We start from the raw sequence: 24683 nt of genomic DNA, 5'->3' as shown, positions 1-24683 counted from the left end.
TTGAAAATGTACATTTTAATCAATTTCTCAGTGGATATTGGTAATCTGGTGCCTTTGAACAAAAGAGATTTATAAAATGGATATATTTATTAAAATAATGTTTTAGTGACTGATCATCTTTAGAAAATAAAAAAGATTATACATTTAAATTCATGCTAAATATTGGAAAAAACCCTACAAAATTTCAACAAAATTTTATACATTTTTAGTTTCTCTTGCATTTTGCTCTTCTTAAAAATATATTTAATATTTTCTTTTAACATATAAACTTGGATGTACTAATTTTGGACCATTTTGGCTTCAGTACTGACTAATCTAATGTATATGCACAAATATAATATTGTAAAGCTTCCTATAGAGGTTTGTGAGGTGTGTACTTAAATATGTTGAGCACTGTACATGTAAAAACTGGCATTGGACGTGCCATCAATTTCTTAAAGTCCAGAACATCGATATACGTAAATAGTTTGCATCAGTAACAAACCTTGAGTAACATCACATCCTATCAGACACCTTTCCAGCATGTCCAGGCTTGTTGTAGAGTTGCAAGCAGAGTGTGTCGTCACTGCATTCCAATCTGCTGAGGTCATAATTCACATTAATGAGGCAGTAACACTGGTTACAACCAGATCTTTCCAGAACAAATATGAAATTTGCTAATTCGGTTTCATTTAAAAAGGGGCGGGGAAACACAAGTAGGTTAAAAGGAACTGTGACGTCGTGCTAGAGGAAATACATTTGATATTATCACTCTTTCAGACTTGTGGTTTCATTTTTACAAACATTGTTCCCTTTGGCATAAACAGATCAGAGAACTGAGTGCGTTGTAATACAAAACAGTCCAAAATGAGTCATAATGATGCTGAAAAGGGGCAAATTTTGAATGGTGGTGGTAAATAGACTGTGTTTAATAAAAATAGACCTGAAATCATCTGTGCTTTCTTGTGAATTTGATTTGGTTGGCCTCAAGAGCATTTAGAAAGTGAAACTGTAGTTCAGCTGTGTTTTTAAGGTTTTAATTCAACTCAATTCAATTCAAGTTTATTTGTATAGCGCTTTTTACAATGATTATTGTTTCTAAGCAACTTTACAGAAGGTGCACATTATTGAATTACAATCAAACTAAGTTAAACAATTAAATATGAGTTATTATACACATAGTTAACCTGCAATTGTATCGCATATAGGTGATGTCTATAGGTGATGTTTTAAAAAGTCATTTATATGATAGGCTGCAAAACAAACTTAAGATTAAAACATGTTAATTGGTAAACGGTAACATTCCTGTAATTGCGACTGATCTTACTTTACATTTATTGTCATTTTATTGTAAAATATTGTTAAAATTACAGTAAAAAATGTAAATAAACAAGTTGCTACCATATTTTAACAATAAAACTCAGTAGTTATAGCTTTATAGTTTTTTTAGCATCATTTCCACGTTTATTTATTAACTCATTTATTTTGTATCTGTGTGCATGTGTGTGACAGTCGAAACATTAAACATAAAGTGTCACAATGTGTTTTAATTACCTTATATTACTATATTTTTTAAAGATAAAACATTCCCCTAAAATCATTTCCAGAGGGTTAATGTTATTGTCAATACATATTGTCACAATTGTTGGCATTTAGATTATTTTAAATATTAATAGAAGTATAAATGGTTACATACAATGTGTTTTTTAAATGTTTGGGGAAAGGGTTCTTTTATTCATTTTCCTTCGGCTTAGCTCTATTTCAGAGGTTTCCACAGCGGAATGAACCGCCAACTATTCCAGCATATGTTTAACGCAGTGAATGCCCCTCATTCGCACACACACTCATACACTATGGCCAATTTAGTTCATCCAATTCACCTATAGCGCATGTGTTCCTGTGGAAGCCGGAAACCGGAGCACCCGGAGAACATGCAAACTCCACACAAAAATGCCAACTGGCCCAACTGGGACTCGAACGAGTGACTTTCTTGATGTGAGGCAACAGTGCTAACCACTGAGCCACTGTGCCACCCAGAAAGGGTTTTTTCATAAGACAAAACTTTACATTTAAATCATTACTAGAGGGCTAATATTGCAAATAAATACACATAGAGCGGGAAACTGGGCCAAGAGAGAAACTTACCAAAGAACATTTGTTTTCAGTGTCTGCTCTGCAGCTGTAAAACACTTGTGCTGAAAATACATCAGATTACAGGTCTAGGGTAAACAGCCCAACGGTTTGTGGTTTTCACATAGAAAGGTCATGAACCAACATTTCGCCATTTAGCTGAGTCATTTTCCCTTTCAATACTGTAAGTATGATTCAGCTAAATGGTAAAGGCAGTGAAAATAGTTTCATGCCCCTTCATCCATTTATGACATTCATTCACTTTATGGTGCTTTATTGTGGTCTTTCCACTGGAACGTGCTGAAACTTTAGTGTACCCTCGACTTCAGTTGTGGAAAAGCAGCCGCGCTCTTGTTTACTCATCAGAAGAGATTGCCTGCTGGGTCACACTGTTCACTACATGTTAACAAAAACCCACATGCTATTATATAGGGAAAACGTTCTGCTGGATGTCTGAATGAATAATAATATCTATTACAAATAATCGAGCTGCTGTAAAATAGCGCAAGTTTCGATTTAGACTGGTTTATTATTATGAGAACTGCTATCTATGGCAAGCTGTTTTAACATTGAATTAATAAACAATTCTTTCTAAAGAGGCTACTTGTCACTTGGTTTTTGGACACTAATATTTAGGGATGTCCCGATCAAGTTTCTTTGCGCTCGAGTCCGAGTCATTTGATTGATCTGCCGATACCGAAACCCGATCGGATACTTCTAGAATACTTTATAAAAGAATAAAGAAGAGCAAACAAACAGATCCAGGATGTTCCTTGTGTTTTATTTAATTCACATGATTTTAATATTCAACAACTCTGTGAACAAACAGAGCACTTCTGTGAGGGAGCTTGAACAATCAGGTAATAAATAACATCAATTCTTCACTTTTGGACTTTAGTGCAACATTAAATATATATAAAAAAATCTAATATAAAAACAAATAGCAACTCAACTTAAAATACCCGTCAGGCAATCTCAAGTTTACATATCTCACAGTTTGTTATGACAATGTTGCCGTCATCAACTTTATAATACCTCCAGACCGCAGACATACTCGCGCTTTCCGCTTCAAGCTGCTTCTGTGTTCTACTTTGCCAGCATTTAACCAATAGCCTCTCTGCAACAATGTGATGTCATGCCACACGCGTTGCTGTTTCTGTGTGAAGTCAAGAAAGAGGTCTAACTCTGTGCCACCCCATATATATATTTATTTATATACATATTCGAGTCTTGATTGGGAGGTAATGTCCGATTCTGATCAAGTTTAAAACCATATGATCGGACCCAATTTCTGATCACGTGATCGGATCTGGACATCCCTACTAGTATTATTTATTATTTGTTTGTTACCAAGCTTAAGGTAGTAGTACTAGCCTACATTTTTAAAGTAGCCTACTTATTCATTGGACAGGCTAATAGTACTCAACTAGATGCTAGTAGCTATTAAATACATTAATAATTATATTATTATATATGGTACTGGTATCTAATCCATATTAGTACTTGTGTTTATTTATCAGAATCTAATAAATAAATAATACTAGTAGTAGTATATTTTAAAAATGTACTATTACAAAATAGTTTTCCCCATTGGTTTATACTGTATTCTCTCCCTTTTTTATTTATTTAATATTAATTTATTTTCATATACTGTGTGTATGTTTTACTTTACTTTGTTCGTTGCTTAGTTTTAATGTCTTTTCTAGTACTAGAAATAGGAAAATAGATACGGTTGTGTTGTGTGTGGAATTTTAAAATGGCTTGCCACAGTCTATCACTAGCTCAAACAGAAGGAGTTCCCGGAAAAAGCCATATATGGTCACATACGTAACTGTCATGTGACTATATGTCATCCAAGACATCGGCAGCACCATTTCCCGTAAATTGGGAGGGGCAAAAACGGCACTGTTCTTCATCACTTATTTATATTCCCGTGAACACTCGGAGCCACCAGTTTGACTTCATCAGAACTTTATTAAAGATATAATATAAAGGTTTATTTTTATTGTATTCTACCGCTGTCAGAAATATGGACATTTCAAACGTTGACAGAAACTTCTGAACTCCCCCAAGTGTGCCGTCTTGGATTGTGCCGCTTTCCCGCAATACGGTGGATTTTTAACTTGCTTTTCGAGTGAACTGTCAGTGATATAAGTAGGAGGAACCTTATTTGGGTAAAGCAGCAATAGAGAGTGTCACAGATAGAGTCAAGAGTTTCTTCTGGATTACTGAAGAGCCAGCGGCATACATGTACAACTACGGTAACCCGGGCAGAGGAATCGATCGGTCCTTCCCAGAAAGCAGCTCCGGATCATCAGGCTCGAGCTCCGCGTCTGTCGCTACAACCACCGGCACTACCCAGCAACAACAGGTGAGCGCCTGGATCTCATCTCTAACATCAGCATCAAACGTTACTGTTAAGTTTTTATATTTGAAGATTTCACTAAAGTTTCATTTAACATTATATATATTATAAACTCACTGTTTATTTCAAACAAAAAACAGATTATAAAAATGATAATACCAACATACTTGCTAACATTTTAAAGTATTCATATCATAAGATGAAGGTATCGGTGAATTATCAGTAATAAATAAAAGTGATAGTGCCATTTTATATCATTGTTTAAGACTAAAAAGACTAGTATATAATTGACTAGTATATAATTGTTTTTATTTAATATTTTATCGTCTACCAATAATACGTGACATTAACGGTACGTTACTATTTTAGCTCGCTGTTGATTGATACATTGATGATGTTCAAAATGATACCCTGCTTCATGATTTTGTAACATGATTAACTTTAACTTTAGACTTCATGTTTATCATTATTATTTGTTATTATTATTATTTTAGTAATTATCAATTATAATTAACAATAACCATATCATTTTAACCCATTGATTTAAAACGATTAACTTTTTTATGAATAGTTATTGATTTATGAACATATAATTTGTATCATTAAATCCTAGTATTTCACCAATTATCAACAACAACAATAATAATAATAACAGTAAACGGTACAATTTTAACCTTTTGCTCATTTAGGGAAAAATCGCCACAATAAAATACATTTATTTATGGACCTTGAATGACATTTAGTGTTTATCATTGTTTCATACAATTATTTCACCACTTATCAATAATAATAAATTCTTCAGTTCCATTTTAACAGTATTTTTATTTTCTAGACAAAAAAGAAAACAATAATACTTTAATTATGACATTTGACTAACATATTATGTTTAAAAGGCTAACTTTTTAACATTTTAATTAAAAACAAGCAGTAATATTAAGGATGTAGTTGGACATGTTGTACATGTAATGAAGGCATAAGTGGTGTATGCTTCATATATCATTTAATATCTGCTAAGTACATTAGCATATGTGATTATGACCAAATAATTATCCAGCAGAGCCCAGATCACACGGCAATCAAGTAATAATAACCAAAATTTTATAATCTTTCTGAATGCGACGCCTATTCAATTTAGCGTTTATGTCTGGGTGTTTCTGCAAACACACCAACAATGGTTTTTGAGTCATAATGAGACATAATAAAGTCCGCTCCCTGACTCTCACAATCCAGTTTATTGGTAACTAATTGTCTTCTATCTTCAAAGCAGAAGTATTCTGTGGCAGGATCCAGTCAGTTTGTGCCCAGTCTCAATGCCATAACTTCAAACCAGAGCCTTCAATGGATGCTTCAGCCTTCAATAGGCACCCCAGGACCATCAAGGCCGCTTCGGTCTTCCTACCCACTGCCACCAGGGATTCCAGCCACCATGAATCCTCCTCAACCCTCGCAATCACATCTGTCCCGCCCTGGTGTTATCAGAGCAGCTGCGGCAATTGGCAGCACAACAAGAAGAAACGATGAATATGTAAGTAGCATTTAAGTCTGTCTGCGTGATGATGTCATAGTGAGTCATTGGGGGGTATTATGAGTGTATGGTTTGTCACTATATTCACCTGTCATCCTCTCTATTTTCCCCAGTGGTCTCGGTCAAAAACATAACCAACCGCATGCGTACTTCTGAAAATGAGACTGGATCAAATTAAAGCATGCAAGATAAAAAAAAACAAAGCACATGTGTAATATCTCTGTACTCGTGACTTGAGTTTAAATGTGAACAGGTTTGCTGATAGTCATTTGGGATCAGCGTGAACCACTAAATGTATTCAGCTTTTCTATGTTGAAGTAAGGCTGTCATATGTAATAATGTGTCATTAGCATAACAGCATTTGATCCTGCATGAAAAGCAGAGATGCTCATTCAATATTAACTCCTGAAATGCCGCCTGACTCATCCATCCATGTGTTGATTATGGAAGGGTGAGAGTGAAATAATGAGACAGGAAATGGGATATCATGTGATTCACTGGAGTAAAACAATATGAGTCATACCTGAGTCACTGGGGTGTTTGCAGGTGATTCATCAATACAGGGGCAGGAAACGGCATATGGTGCCCACAAAAGAAAGAGTGCGTGAAATTAATTATAAAAAATATAAATGAATGAGCAATTTGAGGTATTTACGAACTGCAGCGTTGCCTCTGAACGTGAGGAACGCGAGTCGATGTTGATGACATGTGATGAAAGCTAATATTCCGTCCCCTAGAGGGCAGGATTTACAAGTTTATCGTCAATAAATATTCAAATGACTCGGGATCAATTCATTTATAGAGGGTGATATAAAAAGAATATCATAACTTTCGGGTTGATGTCACTCGAGTGTCTGGAGGGGGTCATACTGAATACCTATGAACTTGTTTTCTACTTGTTAAGTACTCTTCACATTGATTAATTACCCGATGTTCCACCATGTTTCTTTGATTAAATACAGATTGTTTAAATCAAAGTTGAGGTATTCTTTTTTTAGTCACACTGTTAATATGATTTGTCAGTAATTTGCTCACCCATGCTGCATTATTGGATTAAAAATACAACAAAAGGATTTTTTCTTTATTTAAAATAAGTGTTTTAATGTGAATATTTAACAAAAAATGTAATTTATTCCTTGTATTCAAAGATACATTACTTTATTCAGCATTATAACTTCAGTCTGTGTTGTCACAGGATTTTTTTTAAGACAGTCAAATTTGCTGCCCTATTTTGGTCAATTATTGACGCTGTGTCATTTATAATGATTCATATTATTATCAGCGCTTCACATTGTTTGTGAAAACAATGATACATTTTACTTTATGGTATCTTTTAATAGAAATTTAAAATGAAACCCTGTTTAAACAAAGTAAGACACCTTAGAAATGGCTCTGAATTTATTGTATAAACTGTAATGTATTTAATGCATCCTTGATTAATAGGTTTTTGTAAAGAAAAATCTTTTAAATGGTTATTTGGATTGATAATCTCAGTTTGCACAAAATATTCAGCCCTTTTTTTCAGTTTAAATAATGAGAAAATTATACTTGAGTGACAAATTAGCATATTGATAATGAATGATTTCTGAAGGGTCATCCTACATCGAAGACTGAATGTATCCACACAACACAGTAATTTTAAATGTAAATAATGTTTCATAACCAGGGCTTGACATTAACACCCGCCAAATGCGGGTTGATTTCAGCTGTGGCAGGTTGGACAGCCACCTTCACTAGCCACTCTAGCAGGTTGTGCGCGATCATCCTTTCATTATCGCACAGTGTTTTTCGCCTGCTTTCTTTTGCTTATACTTATTTATATTAATATGTTTTAATTATCATCCTTTACAATAACATTGCATTAAAAGGAGATTAACTCTCCATTTATGTAGTTAACTGGTGATCTGATAACTTCGTCCTGGACAAACTACTGTGCATTTTAGATACATGACAATACTTTTTTAAATGTCTATTGTTTTGTTTTTTTAAGAACATTTTTGTTGAGTATGAAACCACAACCCATTTGCACATGCACATTGCTCATTGAGCAAGGTCATACATGACACAAAAAAGTGAAATGAATGAGGAGGCATGTGGAAATATCTAAATCAAGTAATTTTAGCATGCCAAAGTCAATTGTATGCATATAAAATATATTTTCCAAACAACAAAATTGTGGTTAGTGAAAATAATCTTTAACTTTGGAAAACTACTAGCCACAGTGGCTGGTGTTCAAAAAAGTTAATGTTAAGCCCTGTTCATATATGAATGCAGTCTTAGTGAGCACAAAATGTTTATTTAAAAAATCATAATAATTCTAAACTTTTGACAGATGTAGATTTTTTTTAAAAATTGCTTTTATTATTCATTTTATATCTTTTTTGTAATAGTTTTATTAAAGAAATGTGCAGCTCATAAATATGCATGATATACTTGTGTTCTTACATTTCTTTTACTTTCCTACTTCAGCTCTCTCCTGAGGAACTTGAGCGGCGCAGAATTCGAAGGGAACGCAACAAAATGGCTGCAGCGAAGTGTAGGAACCGTCGACGAGAACTGACAGACACTTTACAAAATGTACGTTTATATTTCCTACACTGCAAAAATGCCTATCTTAAGAGTTTTTGTAGAGTCAAGAAGCATTTTCTAGACAAATGAAAAAGCTTTTAGAAATAATAATTGATAATTAAGTGAATTGTTTTCTTAAAACAAGCTGAATAATCTTAGTAAAATAATCTTATTTCAAACCTAAAAAAGATTAAACAGCAAAAATCCGTCCAAGCCACTCGAAAAGTGTGGAAAAAATATTTAAAAAGTCTTTAAAAATATTTTTTCCACACTATCAAGTATCTTGGACTGATTTTGGCTGTTTATTCTGATGAATCTCTTACCCAAAAGAGCACCAACACATTATTTAAGCTACCCCTGAGCACTTTTCGTTTGACTTTGGATTCTAAAACAAGATTATTTAACTTATTTTTTATTATCATTGATTATTGTTGCTTGTTCTGATGGAAAAACTCAAAAATTTCAACTTATTATTTCTGAAAACAAAACTGTATTGTTTACTTGCTTCCTGATTTAAGCATTTTCAGATATTTGGACAAGAAACAAAACAAAAAGATACATAAGAAAGCCATTTATTTTCGCATTATAATCTTATGTTTCCTTTCTATCTACTCTTTAAATATTCCCTCAACCCAAACTGAATGTTTAAACCCTTTTGTTTCACAGGAAACCGACCAGTTAGAAGATGAAAAGTCCCGTCTGCAGAAGGAAATCTCTGACCTCCAGAAGGAAAAGGAGAAGCTTGAGTTGGTCTTTGAGGCTCACAGACCCATCTGCAAAGTCCAGGAATCAGACTCCGACTCCGACTCCAGCAATGACATCCCAACACTCAGCGGAATCAAGATTGAACCTGTGGACCCTGATCTTCCTGGACCCTCCAGCGAATCTAAGCATTACGCCAAGCTCAACAAGCCCAAGCCCAAAATTACCATCCCGCCCCCTCCTTCAGCTTCCTCCATTACTGGCATATCTCTAGAATCAGAGTCCCTTCACACTCCTGTCCTCATCTCTACACCATCCCTGACTCCATTTACCGCCAGCCTGGTCTTCAGCTACCCGTCGTCTTCACTGGATACTTCATCCCAAGCCCTCAACCTGGTCACGTCTCATCAGTCTTCCCAGAACCCTCAGCCGTGTGCCGTCGCTCACAGGCGCAGCAGCAGCAGCGGAGACCAGTCTGATCATTCCCTCAATTCACCCACAATCCTGACCCTCTGATCGATCGGCTGCTGAGAGGGGAAAGTGTGTTCATAACCTCCAAAAGTTTCCTTACTACTACAGACAAGCAAATACAAGTACTGTGCATGTTATGTATGTGGTATTCTGTTTACCTTTACTAATGGCAATTATCTAGCAACTTGAACGCATTATAAGCATACGGAAGCACTAGGAATAAGGTAGAGCTGCACAATTAATTCGTAGAAGATTACAATTAAATTTAATATATATATAGTGTGTATATATATATATATATATATATATATATATATATATATATATATATAGTGTGTGTATATATTTATTTATATATATATATATATATATATATATATATATATATATATATATATATATATATATATATATATATATATATATATATACACACACAGTTGAAGTCCGAATTATTAGCCCCCATGTACATTTTTCCCCAATTTCTGTTTAACGGAGAGAAGACTTTTTATCACATATCTAAACATAATACTATGTTAAGAACTTATTTCTAATCATTGATTTCTTTTACATTTGCCAATGACAGTACAATTTACTAGATATTTTTCAAGACACTTCTATACAGTTTAAAGTGACATTTAAAGGCTAAAATAGGTTAATTGGGCAATTTAGGGTAATTAGTCGAGTCATCATATAATGATGGTTTGATCTGTAGACAATCAAAAACAATATTGCTTAAAAGCACTAATAATATTGACCTTAAAATGGTCTTTAAAAAATTAAAAACAGCTTTTATTCTAGCCAAAATAAAACAAATAAGACTTTATCCAGAAGAAAAAATATTTTAGGAAATACTGTGAAAAATCCCTTGCTCTGTTAAACATAATTTGGGAAATATTTAAAAAATAAAAAACAAACATTTACAGTAGGGCGAATAATTTTGACTTCAAGAACTGTACCTGCACAATATTACTCAAATGACAGCCATTTGTTATGTCTATTAAACCTTTGATAAGTACAATTTCAGCAGCCATTCAGATCTAACAGAGAGAGCAGTTGTCAAGTATTATTATAAAACAGATTCAATCTTAGTCTTTTCAGTAACTCAGTATGATTGGTTCTGTGTTACAAAAAGTTCAATTATCACAAATGGACTACAAAAGTACATAGTTCAAATATGAACACTGATGCCTACAGTACAATGCATTACAAACGACAACACTAAAGGATTTATTCAGAATGGACCATTTTTCACTTTTCGGATTTATTGGAAGCAAAAGTCTATATAAATAGATAGAAGTACAGCTGGGAAAACTTCCATTATGGTAAACGGGAACAACAAATATCATTTTATTTGCCCTAGTTACAAGAATAGTGATGAAAATAGTGATAGCCATACGAAAAATGTTCTGATTTACAAAGAAAAGAAATTAAAAAAACACTCAAGCCGCAATAACTAATTGTAATTTCTTAGTCTTTTGAAGTTTAATGCTAAGGTAATAAATAATAATCTAAACAAATAGGGGATACAATGTTCAATATATTTTAAAAAAATGCGTATACATACATTCAAGCCTGAAATGATTCATACCCCAGTGGTATGAATCATTTTGGGCTTGAGTGTATATCCAGCGTCTCCCAACTAGGCTAAACAGTTATACTATATAGATTTAATTCAATATTACTGCAATTTTCGGCAACCCAAATTTACTCTGCGTTACACACACACATTGATTTGATTTGATTAGCAAATTTATTGTGTATGGACATACACCCAAAGCACTTCACAATCATGGAGGGGTCTCTCCACTCCACCACCAGTGTGCAGTATCCAATTGGATGATGTGACTGCATCCACAGGACAATAGCGCAAGTGTGCTCACCACACACCAGCTATTGGTGGAGTGGACAGTAATAGAGCCCATTCAGTAGATGGGGCCAGGACACCGGGGTTACACCTCTACTCTTTTACGAGACGTGCCATAGGATTTTTATAGACCCGTAAGATGACAGTATAGTGTCTCCTTCACTATACTGGGGCATTAGGACTCAAACAGACCACAGGTTGAGTGCCCCCTGCTGGCCTCACTAACACCACTTTAGCCCTAACACCACTCAGCCCTGCTTAGCTTCAGTGAGTAACCGGTCTTGGGTTGCAGCGTAATATTTTTGAGTAACTAAAAATTGGACATTGCTCATCACAGATACTTATACCCCCAGTTTCACAAACAAGGTTTAAGGCTAGTCAAGATTAAATTGCATGTTTAAGCTGTCTCTACTCAAAAGAACCTGCAGTGAGATGTCTTAAAATACATCAGTGTCATTTGTTTTTCTCCAGGTGCACACCAGTAATATATTTTTCTAAGGCCATTTTTATAAATTTGGCTTAAATAGCCTAATTTAACTAAGGCCTAGTCCTGGCTTAATCTAAGCCCCGTTTGTGAAACTGGGCCATAAAGTTATCAAGTAATAAATCAAGTAGATGTTCACTTAAAGTAACGAAAAAATAATTAAATATATATATTTTAAATAGACTGCAGCTATTAGAATTTGATCAGAATCTCTAGTAAATGTTACTTTTAATACTTTCAAGATCTAAAATCATGCTTCTTACATCAATTTACTAACCCTCTTGTTATATCATACTCTTATGAGTTTCTTTCTTCTGCTGAACACAAAAGCAAAACAATTAATAGTCGTATATAGTAAAAACAAACGAAAATTCTATAAATCAGTGGCTACTGTCTGGTTACCAACATGCTTCAAAATATCTTCTTTTGCATTCAACGCAAGAAAGAAACTCACAACCCATCTTTGAGAAAACGATCTATTTAATTCATCCAGAATTGTGCAGCTCTAGATAAAGTTGATATGTGCAACTGTTGACATGATCATATCCATAAATAACACTGAAAAGAACAATGACTGATATTTAAGCCTGTATCGTTTGACCGTAGTACATTGACCGTAGAGTTATAGTATTATTGACGTATATTAATTTTCTACTACATATTTAGCATATCAGTGATGGTACTGTAGCAGTCAAATATCTGGCATGTATGCGAAACCTTTAATGGGTGATGTGGGGATTTAAAAGGTATTGAGAGCACAATGTAGATCGCAGCGATGTCCTTCAAAAAGGGAAGCGATTTCTAAAGAGAGTCTATTAAGTTATTTATTACCAGATGTTACCAATTTTAAATGAATCAGATGATCCACGTGTTAGTGGATTATACAATGTAATACTAATTCTTTTGTGTTGTTATTTTATGTTTTAGGAAATATAACGTTGTAATAGTGTGTGCTAAATAAGCTAGTTATAAAAGAAACTGAAGGGATGCATTTACATTGTCAACACAAACTTCAATGATAGTTTCACTGTTACACTGGTTGAAAATTTGTATTTGAACTAAACCGAACACTTCAGTGGTTACGTTTGATTCAGGCCAGTAGCATACCGTACTGTACTGAGTACTGTATGTCAGACTGCTCAATGACCACATAATGTTTTGTATTTATTTTTGCAAACAAATATATTTTTAAAATACTTTTTACTGAACTGATGTTGGTTTCTTACGTAAGTAGAGATGTCGCATGCTATTTAACATCTAATAAACAATTACTGAAAATACTTGCTGCTATTGAGAGGACAAAACTGTATTGTTTCTAGAAAAAATACGTTAAAAAGTGCCTTAAAGGAGAAATTCTATTGATTTATATTTTAAACTTGATGAGAGTGTATTGTTATATCAAGGGAGACACAGATGGATAACATGGAAATGAAGGAAATGTTTAGCGAGTTACATAATCTCATGAGGAGGGAGGAAAAGGAGGGGTCGAGCGCAGGACGTCCTGAAAGTTCAATGAGGCATGAACACATTTGCTTCTGAACTGAAACCGATTGTTAAACAGCCTCCTCCAACAGTCCTTGAATGATTAAACAAATAAAGTTCAACTCAAGACCAGCTTCATGACTTTTTCTTTGTCATCTGTCTGTGTGCTTATGAGACAAATTGGTAAGTTTTGCATGATGTGTTTGTGAAGATTACTCAAGAAAAGATTCTTATCGGTTAATAATCTGATGAAATAACCTCATTTTACATGTCCCCTAGGATTAAACAGTTCAGTTTTACCATCTTCAAATCCAGTCAGTCAATCTCCCGGTCTAGCAGAAGGACTTTTAGCTTAGCTTAGCATAGATCATTAAATTGGATTAGACCGTTAGCATCACACTCAAAAATGACCAAAGACTTTTGATAATTTTTCTATTTAACGCTCTTCTGTAGGTACATTGGGTGCTATAGGCTATAACTAGGCCCACACAAAATCTGTGTGCGCAGAAATCAGCAGATTTCTGCCTGTTTTCAGCCCATCATTGAGTCTATTAATTCAGTTGTGTGTAAATGTGTGTAAAAGTATATTTATTCAGCTTTTAAATTAATTTCAGTAATATTATTGACTAATATGAAAACATTCATATGATTTATTTACAATACAGTTTGTAAAGTAATATTTTCTGTCTTTTAGTAGATATATGGTAGATATATTATATGAGAGACTTCTTTGTTAACCAAATAAATTGATCTAATAGTATTTGCATTGTAAACATTAAATAAAAGTTAAAAATGGTCATTTTTAATTGAACATTTTAAGTTTTTAGTTATGATATATATGAATCCACAGCTTTTTTACAATATCCTGTGCATAAATAGCAAACAATGTCTGCAGATTCTGTCTGGCCCTAGTTATAATTACACTGAAGTAATAGTATATAGTATACTATACTCTCATTTTGGCAAAGTAATAAAGGAATTTTTGCTATTCCTTTGCTTTACACCAGAATGAGAGTATTCCTATAGCATTCTTGTCGGTACATGATGTAAATACAGAAGAGCCATGCCTTCAATAGGAAAATTATCAAAACTTTTGGTAATCTTTGAGCGAGATGCTAATGGTCTAATCCGATTCAATAATCTATGCTAAGGTAAGCTAAAAGTGCTCCTGGCAGACCCAGAGATCAGCTGAATGTATTGAAAAACTCTGGGTGAGTTGTAAAATGAGCCTTTTCCAAAGAAGTGGAGTGTTTCTTTAGGCCTAAATGTAAAAGAAAAGTAATTTCATATTATGTTGTATAAAAGAGGCCAAGACGTGGTAAATATACGCAGAGCATATTAAATAAACATGGCGACCTTATTTCTTCCACACTGTGGCCTCTGTTATCGCTCTGATTTCCAGTGAGTCACAGAAGGAGGACATGAGAACATATGATTGAGATAATGAAGGGGGAGTTTGTATTGAATAAAGCGGGAAGCACATGTTCTGCTGAAGGGAGCTCTGTATGCCAGTCACTGTGAAAGTATTACTGTTCTGGCTCTGGTGCTGCTGGTGTGCAAACAGAAGGCCAAAAATAAACTGGTGAAACGTCAATAAATTAAAGGTCTGGGCTACAGCATGACTAAGGCCTCATTAAGACACGACCGGGAAAAACTCCTTTGTGGGCTATAATATACTTTACACATGACTTGTGGAATTACTGTCAGGGGAAAAACTATATAATTTGGATTTTTTTTTTAATTAAATATGAAACATCTGAAATTAAAACACTTTAATAGAGTATCATATATGATTCATCAGACTTTTGGCTCATAGTATAGTAGGAATAGCAAATCTACAGTACACAGATACTACAGTTTGTATGTAAATGAACAGTTTTCTGTATTTAGTGATTCATATTTTTTTCCATTTATCTATGATTTTGAATTGAATAACAGGACTTTCAAAGATTTTTGAGCAAATCCCTTAACTGCTGTTTTTGGTATTATATGAAAATAACAATTTGTCAAAATGTGAATTGGGCTGCATTGCTTTTACTTCTCTTTTGGCAAGACGCCTGATTTTAATCAATTGGAAACAATCATTTCCCCTTTCTTTTAAACAGTGAACCAATGATGTGTTGCATGTACTTAGTCTGGAAAAAATATGGCTTAATTCACATGGTTTTTGGGTCCAAGTTCACTGCCATGTGGCATCCTTTCACAAATTACCTCCAAAGCCAAATGTAAATGGACAAAATGATGCTGATGCTGTCATGTTTTGCTTGTATTCTACTGATGTTGTTTTCATTTCTTTGTACTACCTGACAAAAGTCTTGTCATCGATCCCAGTTGTAAGAGCAACAAATAATAACTTGACTTTTATAGTTGTTAATTTGGAAAAGTGGCAGAAGTAAGATTTTTCTGATGAATCATCTGTTGAACTGCATACAAATCACAAATACTGCAGAAGACCTATTGGAACTTGCACAGACCCAAGATTCTCACAGAAATCAATCAAGTTTGGTGAAGGAAAAATCATGGTTTGGGATTACATTCAGTATTGGGGCGTGTGAGAGATCTGCAGAGTGGATGGCAACATCAACAGCCTGAGGTATCAAGACATTTGTGCTGCCCATCATATTACAAACCACAGGAGAGGCCTGAAAGCAAAGAGGGTCAAGATGTTCTAGGATTTGCCAGCCCAGTCAACAGACATTAACATTATTGAGCATGTCTGGGGTAAGATGAAGGAGGAGGCATTGAAAATGAATCCATTGCAGAGATGTATGGGTGCAGTCCTCCAAGCTCATGAGAGTCATACACAATATTAAGTCTTTTTCCACTGCAGCATGACTTTATGTTTTTTACTGTACATTATTTCTGTTAACTGACAAGATTTTTGTCTAAACAAAGTCAGACCTTACTGTCCTAATTATATAATTAAACATCAAGGCATGATCATGTTTTACTTTGGTAAAATAAGCTTAATCTAGATCCCAACTGATCAACTAGAAGTCAAGTTATTATTTGCTGTTCCTTGGATAGGTGACAAGACCTTTGTCAGATAGAGTATGTTCTGTTATTAGTTATGTTGATTAGTGAATGTATGTTGTTATTTGACTATTTAAAAAAAGAAAGAAAGAAAAAAAAAGAATAACAGGACTTTGTCCTTTAAAGATTGTTTGGAGTTGCTGGAATTCCTCCAACAACTTTTAAAGTTTGAAAAGGTGATTTTATTTATATTTCTAATAGTCTAAAGTGATGGATTGTCTGGGTTGCTGTTAAAAATTACGATACAAAAGGCTGGCAATAAACTGCCAGCCCTTTTTCTGTTATTTTACAGACTTAATTCTCTATATATTCATTCATTCATTTTCTTTTTGGTTTAGTCCCTTTAATAATCAGAGGTCGCCAGAGCGGAATGAACCACCAACTTATCTAGCATATGTTTTACGCAGCGGATGCCCTTCCAGCTCCAACCCAACACTGGGAAACACCCATACATTCTTGCATTCACACACTATGGCCAATTTAGCTTATTCAATTCACATAGCGCATGTCTTTGGACTGTGGGGGAAACTGGAGCACCCAGAGGCGTCCACTCAAACACGGGGAGAACATGCAAACTCCACTCAGAAATGGCAACTGACCCAGCCGGGGCTCGAACCAGCGACCTTCTTGCTGTGAGGCAATTATTCTACCAACCGTGACGCCCTTTTTCTATATATTATTTATCATAAAGTAAATTTGTTTCAAACTACTAAAAGGTCACAAAAAGTCACCCTATTAAACTCCACAGTTGAATTTTTAACATCAAAATGTGACAGAACAGAGATCAATACTCCATAATGCGATTTATAACTATAAATAAATGGAAAACACTGGTGAATCACAAAATACGGAACACTGGTTACATCAAATTTATTTCAGAGGCCTAAACTGAGCTAAATAAAAGAGAGAACTACATTGCATATTTCTTTAGAAAATTAAATTGAACACAGAAGAATTCCAGTTTATATTTATATATATATATATATATATATATATATATATATATATATATATATATATATATATATATATATATATATATAACAGTCGATTTTTTTCAATTCTGACATTTCAAAAAAATCAAAAATTAAATACTGATGTGCAAAACATGTTGCATGTGAATACATGTGAATAAATTAATTATTTTAGTTGTTTTTCTTGTTTAATAAACCTGTTGTTTAATTTGTCATTATGAGGTGTGGAGTGTAGATTTATGTGCAATATACATTAGAATCTAGCAACTAATTCATTGCAAACTTTTGTGAGACTATGCTTGGATTTTGAACAAAATTGTACAGGAGGTTTTATAGTCTTAAAATGTCTCTTTTGATAGACGTATATTCTCATGCAGAGTGATGGTATGAGGTAAAAAAAAGACCAGACCAGAACATGGTGTGTCAGTCAAGTGTATTTAAAGCTATCTCACTCACCATGAGCATAGCCTGAAGCAAAGCAAATGCTAATCAATCAGAGAACTGGGTCTTATAGCTATAAAACTGCAGAAATAATACTGATTATAAATATAATCAGATTTAAAACATGTACAACAGAACAATCTTATGTAGGAGGGTCTCATATGCAGCAAATACAGCGGAAATGACTATAATGATAATAATAATAATAATAATAACAATATCTAGCACAATCATTTTGAAAACTACAATGTTTTCCCCTCCAAACATGAGTGTCAATTATGCATGTGTTAATTAAAGTCTTGCCAAAACAACAACTGAACACAAAAAGCTTTGTACAGTACAGCTGTGTAGTTAAAGTGGGGTTAATGCGAAAGAAAGATCATCTGGAATCATAGCAACATAGTTTAGTGGAGCACACGTCACTACATCTAGTGAATTATACCGTCCAGTTCAAAATAAACAAGAAAAAACAATCTCATACTGTAGAAAAATGGTCTAATAACATGTGCATTTCCAGTGAATCAATTATTGGGCCTCCGCGATCCAGCCATATTACGTCAAAACAAAAAATCTGATCTGCTTACAATGGAGGCTTTGCACAATCCGTTGATACCACCGTTTCCTCTCCATTGTTTAAAATGTTTCAGTGCTTTTTTTGTAAATGATCTCAAAGGGATCACTACATATTATATGGCTCTAATCAGTAAAAATGTGAATCTCTAAAGATTCGAGAGTCGTTACAGCCCTGTCGTAGTGCATGTAGGAGAAACATCAGCCCGTGAGCAGATCAGTGCACAGTAAAACCTGGTAAAAGTTAGCAGTATGGTTGGTTTCTCCCAACGTTGTTCAAAATGTCGACCCCAAAACTAAACCTATATTCGTCCCTATCTACAACCCCTGTATAAGAGATGAGAGGAAACATTCCAGCAATGCTTGGAAAAACATACATTCAAATAATGCTACTAATACGATGCATGGGCTTGCTGGAAATTCTGAAGCTTTTGGGAACATGGTGGATGGTTTCTGCTATGGTTATCTTACACCAGCATTGCTGTGTCACCTTTAGGTGGTCCAGATGGTTTTCGACTACAGCTCAACCTGCTAGAAACCAGACACCTTGTTCCAAAAACACAGCTACCAGCTTAAAGGGAGAGTTCACCCGAAAATGATTCGTTCACATTCAGCCAAACAGCAAATTCAGCAAAAATATTCACCCCCTGAAGTTTTGATAATTCAGCAATTTGACAGCACATTCACATTTCATTCATGGCTCTCTGATAATGGTTAATGGTCACATGACATGCAAGAAAAATATAAATTAAGAATTAGTTTCAACAAGTGAAAGAGTTATTCTCTCATTTTTGGTGTCCACAAATTAAGAATTCATTCCCACAATTTACATCGGTCCCACGTTACAGTAAACCATGACCATTCATTTTGATATTTTACAACAAGGGAAAGCAATTATCGCATGACCATGATTTATTAAAACAAGGGAAGAAATTTTTATATTGTATTTACTTAAAATGAAGGAATTAATTAATAAAACATGCTGAAGGATTAATAAATGTGGGAATAATTTAGTTATTTGTGGCCAATATGTGCTTTTTTCCCTCACGTCTTGTGTATAGTAAACAAAAAATTTTCCAGTGTCTTATTTAGTTTTAATTAGTTTAGATTGCTTGATTGTTTCATACAGTTATTTTTATAATTACTTATTAGCTGTTTATCCACTTCCATATCCCTTGTTTGCACAATACTAGTCTAGTTATGTTTTGAAAACCTCTAACTTTCATTTTATGGACAAAACAGTGCCTCAAAATATCTTCTTTTGTATTCCACGGAAGAAATAAACTCATGCAGTTTTTAAAATAATGCCAGAAATTTCAATTGTGTCTGAACTATCCCTTTAAACTGGACTTTCCAGCAAGAGGAGTGATTTTAAAAGGAAAGGCTGTCACTTTAAAGCTTAAAAATAGTTATATTTTGCCTGGCACCCAATGAATTCACTCAAGTTTTATAGGTCTGCCAACTATAAAATGTTAATCAAGGAAATATAGAGAAACAGTACTTATGGCATCAAAAGGGCCACGAGTAAACTAGCCTACTTTATAAGTCCTGGTCTATTTCTATCGAAATAGCTGAGATGTCATTGTCAGAAAATGTAAACTACTTTTGTTTGCAGACATAAAAAGTCCGTCTCAGCATCAAGAGTGAAGGGTAAAGTAATATGGCTCTGCTCCTCTCCCTTAGTCATCTGGTGAACACACCAAGTGCAGCTGGTCAGGACTGCCAACGCTCCCAGTGCTGGAGCTCCCATCGCCCACGTCCCGGGCCACCATACACGGTATATTGAGATCTGTGGATCCACCTGGGCTGGAATCGCTTCTGCTCACGCACTCTTCCTCAAGCACCAAACAAAGTTCCTTCAGATCCAGATTCTCCTTCACCAGACCGTCCTGCATTCTCTCCAGGTCGGCGAGCTTCTTGAGGTATCCGCCGAGGTCCTCGCGCATCACTTTGGCAGCATGGTGGCCGAACAGCTGCCACTCACGTGCCAGTTTCTTCACTTTCAGACGATCGTCGTCCAGAAAGCAGCATAAATCCCGAAGTTCCTGGTTCTCCTCTTGCAGCCGCTGGTTGATGACTTTGAGTTCCCTGATTTCAAGCAGATGTCCCTGCAGTTGTTTATTGACCTCCTTGATTAATCGACCACGCTGTATGAGAGCGGACATCTTATCAGATTCTTCCTTGCGGAGTCGATTCACCAGCTCTTCCTTAGTACAAGCCAGCAAGTCTTCATCGGACAACTTGGACAGCTCCCGGTTCAGTATTTCACTGTCGCTCCCCATATTGTAAACCGTCAATTGATCTTAAACCATAAAATAAGTCTTACAAGCAGTGCTGGGTAGTAAGTGATTACATGTACTCTTGATTACGTAATCAGATTCCAAAAAATGTAGTGCATGTACTTTAAAAAAATGATCATAATCGGATTACAGTTACTTTACGGATTACATGTGCCTACAGACTATTCACACACTCATAGTAGTTTATTCATTTATTTTTTTCTTTAAAATTTTATTCATAACAAGCTGTTTAGCTTTAAAGAATTGGCATATAAATTAATTTCATTCCTTTGTATCACAAAATGCCCCTAAAATCAAAAGTAATCTAAAATGTAATCCAAAAGCAATACATTAAACCCAAAATAAATAACCTAGATGATGTTTCTGACCACAATTCTCATTATGTCATTTGCAATCAGTAACCACTTGTAAATAATTTACCCAGCACTGCTTACGAGGCACATGAGATGTCTGTCACTGTAAATGGGGCTCAACATTCCTCATCCAGGCACGAAGAAAACCCTCCATTTCCTCTTCAGTCCGCTATTTATATCCTAAAACAAGGGGAAACCACAATTCTTATACGCGAACAGGCTCTCCGTCATGCTTAACGGTTAAAACAACAAACTCGTCCAGATTGTAACACACTAAACAGGGCCTACCTCTCTCCTCGGCGTTTTAAATCGCAATTAGCAGCGATCATTTCTCAATAGTTGACTTCTGGGAAGCACCGACAAACAATCACGTTTGTTTCTTCGTCTCGGAGTGGGATGTTTAGGTCAACACAGAGGTTTAAAATAATCCCCGTGGAGCATCTTTTCTCTTCTGTATTATCTAGGATCACAATGTCCGTGCGCATCCGCCTCTCTCCGCCCATAAGCTTTCAGTCATTCCAGCGAACAACCGCGATCCTCTTACTTACTGTCCAAATAAGCAAAACATCCAGTCGCTGGCGTTCCGCGTTGTAAATAGGAAAAATAAATAAAGAAGAGTCAAAATGTACGACAGGCTGGTTGTCTAGTGCTGCATGCGATTGGTCGTTTGTTTTTTTTTACAGAAGAACGACGTCGGATAATCCGCATCCACGACGCGAGGTGTATAATGGCAGCCGGCGGGTTCACGTCTTGGTGATTCCTGAGGAATTCGCTGAGATGTTCCTTGAGATTACAGTGTTTCCTTTGGCGATGGTGGTGGTTTGGGAGGCAGTGATGTCTTCCCCATCTCATGCTCTCCTCCCCCTCTCTTCTTCACCTCCCTCCCCTCCCTGCTTTACCGTAAAAATCTGTACTGTATCCTGGCTTCCCCTGGCACAACTGTTTCTAATGTTTAAAGCTCTAAAGATACATACCAGAGACTATTAATACAGATTTATGCTGAAATGTCTCTGAATGAGGTGTTCCCAGTATGGGACACTCACAAAAAAAAAAAAAAAAAAAACTAACGGAAAGGGTGACAAAAGCTTGTCTCTACTTTAAGCCATGGTATTTAGCCACATCCTTCCGCCCTGCACTCCAGCACAATTGCAGGCACGAGGACACAACAATGTGGGGTGTTAACCAGGGCCAGGGGTGAGAGGGGGGGTTGCTGGAGTGAGAATGGGAACAGGCCACAGTTTCGGATAAATGAGAGGGAGGGGTGAACATCGGCATGTAGGACAATAAGGGAGAGGTGCAGAATACTGAAGGCAGTGGTGAAAATACACTTGCTCCTTTGGTGGATTCAGTGAGAGTTGGTTGCAGTTTGGTTTGGGTGCATGGGAATTTTTGGGGTAACATTTGTTGTTGGATAACAAAGAATGTACATATTAAACACTATTGTGAATAAATTTCACAAACAAACAAACAAACAAACAAATAAACAAACGATGTATGGTTTAAGGTATACCTAAATGTACGCTGTAAAAATATATAGATTAATTAACAGTTAACAATTAACAGTTTGCGTATTTTGTGAATCACAAGTGGTTTCCATTTATTTATGGTAGTGAATTACATGATGTGACCTTGATCTCTCCTCTGTTGACTTTTGCTGTTGAAAATTCAACTCTACAGTTTAACAAAGTGACTTTTATTGACATTTTAGTGGTCTGAAATTATTTAACAGCAAGAAGGTCGCCGGTTCGAGTCTTGACTAGGTCAGTCTGTGTTTCTGTGTGGAGTTTGCAGGTTCTCCCCATGTTTGTGTGGGTTTTTTTCCGGGTGCTCCAGTTTCTCCCACAGTCCAAAGGGTGAATTGAATAAGCTAAATTGGCCATAGTGTATGAGTATGTGTGAATGCAAGAGGGTATGGATGTTTCCCAGTGCTGGGTTGCGGCCGGAAAGGCAACCTCTGCATAAAACATATGCTGGATAAGTTGGTGGTTTATTCCACTGTGGCAACCCCTGATTAATAAAGGGACTAAGCTGAAGAAAGATTAATGATTGAATAAATAAGAAATAATATATAGAGAAATAAACAGAAAATGTACTGGCAGTTTATTACAACCCACCAATATATACTAACTCAGACAATATTTCACTTTAAACTATTGAAAATGTTAATAAAAACTTACTTTTTTAACTTTTCAAGATTAAAATTTGTTGGCAGAAAGATCAAGGTCCCATAATGTAACTCAATAGCATAAATAAACAGGGGAAATTAAAAAAAATAATAACTTGAATCACAAAATCCATGAAAATATGCATGCCATTTTTTATTGCGACCTGTGAGTGTGTGTATTGATTTAAGGCTAATTATTTTTTTTCATTTAATCATGTAATAAGTACTTATATATGTAATATATCATTTGATTTGATCTAAAACATCACTTGATTATTTATATCTTTAAACCATTCATTATTCACCATTAAATTGTCATTTTTATTGCTCCAATTTTTCATTACCTTTTATATTTTGGATTTTTACTTAATATTTTCCTTCCCTTCTTACTCTAATAGCCATACAATTAAATAGTTTCAAGGAATATTTTTCACGAGTAAGAGGTTGTCTCCATTTCAAGGATTTGTTGTGAAGAAATAATTTTCCATTGCTATTGCTTGTGGTATAAACACTTTTTGTGTTTGTGTTGGTTAGACGAAGATCAAAACATATGCAGCTAGTAATTTAATAAACTCTGCTCATTATCATTACTTCATATCCTGCTTCCGCTGTTTTCTGGCTTTTCTGTTTTCTCTAATTCACTTTGTGGGAAAAAATCTGCTATATTAATATGTAAATTTCATATTACCACAAGATTTCAAGTCAGCAGAGAAAGTACAAAACTACTGTTTGTTATATTTACACTCTCAGAAATAAGTGTGTGCTGTCAATAGGGCATTACATAAAAGTACATCAAGTACATTTGACGTTTTTCAGCTCTCTTTGTTTCTAGTATAAATGTAATGTCATATTCTGCATCATATAAAATCATCTTACAGTTTTTTTGTATACTTTGTCAGTGTGCAATCCAAAAACACCTTTAAACATCTACAGTGATGTGTAATGAGAACGTAAGTAGCTTAATTTGATAACTTACAGTTCGCTTCTCTATTTATAATTGGCACAAGGACACACTATAGTGATTGGGCAGGATTGTGATGTCATTCCGTTTCTAGGTTACCTCTTCCTGGAGTTAAACCTGTTTCATCAGGAGGCTTCTGCTCTCTCAGCATGATGGATCCTTTTTATAATCCACACATCCCATTTAAAAACAGCTAAAAAAACAAAACAAAACCAAACAACAAAAATAAATTCTTATAAATCTCAAAACATGCATAATTTCCTTTTTAAACCATATAAAGTATATGACACTATTTGATTAAAATATAAAGTTGA

General features: G+C 35.0%; 2 protein-coding genes and 1 long non-coding RNA gene across 5 annotated transcripts; 1 reads left to right on the top strand and 2 right to left on the bottom strand.

Annotated features, from left to right (window-relative positions):
• Positions 1–4055: 4055 nt before the first annotated feature.
• On the top strand, positions 4056–9987 carry fosl1a (FOS like 1, AP-1 transcription factor subunit a). 2 transcript variants are annotated; one of them, XM_056471810.1, is made up of 4 exons: positions 4056–4480; positions 5742–5999; positions 8469–8576; positions 9234–9987. In XM_056471810.1, exons 1-4 carry the CDS (start codon positions 4358–4360, stop codon positions 9783–9785), a joined length of 1041 nt encoding a protein of 346 aa, XP_056327785.1. In that variant the 5' UTR covers positions 4056–4357; the 3' UTR covers positions 9786–9987. The 2 variants fall into 2 exon arrangements, with proteins under 2 accessions (XP_056327785.1, XP_056327784.1); XM_056471809.1 differs by having other exon boundaries at positions 5739–5999.
• Positions 5883–24561, bottom strand: LOC130240338 (uncharacterized). Its single transcript, XR_008838762.1, has 3 exons — positions 24469–24561; positions 6088–6151; positions 5883–5958 (listed from the first exon to the last, which is right to left on the bottom strand). It is a non-coding gene; the product is annotated as an uncharacterized LOC130240338 (long non-coding RNA).
• Positions 17997–22280, bottom strand: ccdc85b (coiled-coil domain containing 85B). 2 transcript variants are annotated; one of them, XM_056471811.1, is made up of 3 exons: positions 21533–22280; positions 21312–21424; positions 17997–20893 (listed from the first exon to the last, which is right to left on the bottom strand). In XM_056471811.1, exon 3 carries the CDS (start codon positions 20871–20873, stop codon positions 20271–20273), a length of 603 nt encoding a protein of 200 aa, XP_056327786.1. In that variant the 5' UTR covers positions 20874–20893; positions 21312–21424; positions 21533–22280; the 3' UTR covers positions 17997–20270. The 2 variants fall into 2 exon arrangements, with proteins under 2 accessions (XP_056327786.1, XP_056327787.1); XM_056471812.1 differs by having other exon boundaries at positions 21326–21424.
• Positions 24562–24683: the final 122 nt, after the last annotated feature.

Source organism: Danio aesculapii, chromosome 14 (genome assembly GCF_903798145.1).
Source record: "Danio aesculapii chromosome 14, fDanAes4.1, whole genome shotgun sequence".
NCBI classification, from domain to species: Eukaryota; Metazoa; Chordata; class Actinopteri; order Cypriniformes; family Danionidae; genus Danio; species Danio aesculapii.
Note: the sequence above shows the minus strand (reverse complement) of the source record. Positions and strands in the feature narration are given on the sequence as shown.

What these genes read in the sequence shown, in the direction of transcription:
- fosl1a (XM_056471809.1), top strand. Translation starts at nt 4,358, where the DNA reads ATGTACAACTACGGTAACCCGGGCAGAGGAATCGATCGGTCCTTCCCA. An exon ending in CAAGAAGAAACGATGAATAT is followed by an intron (nt 6,000 to 8,468) that starts GTAAGTAGCATT and finishes TTCCTACTTCAG; the next exon opens with CTCTCTCCTGAGGAACTTGA. An exon ending in TGACAGACACTTTACAAAAT is followed by an intron (nt 8,577 to 9,233) that starts GTACGTTTATAT and finishes TTTGTTTCACAG; the next exon opens with GAAACCGACCAGTTAGAAGA.
- ccdc85b (XM_056471811.1), bottom strand. Translation starts at nt 20,873, where the DNA reads ATGGGGAGCGACAGTGAAATACTGAACCGGGAGCTGTCCAAGTTGTCC.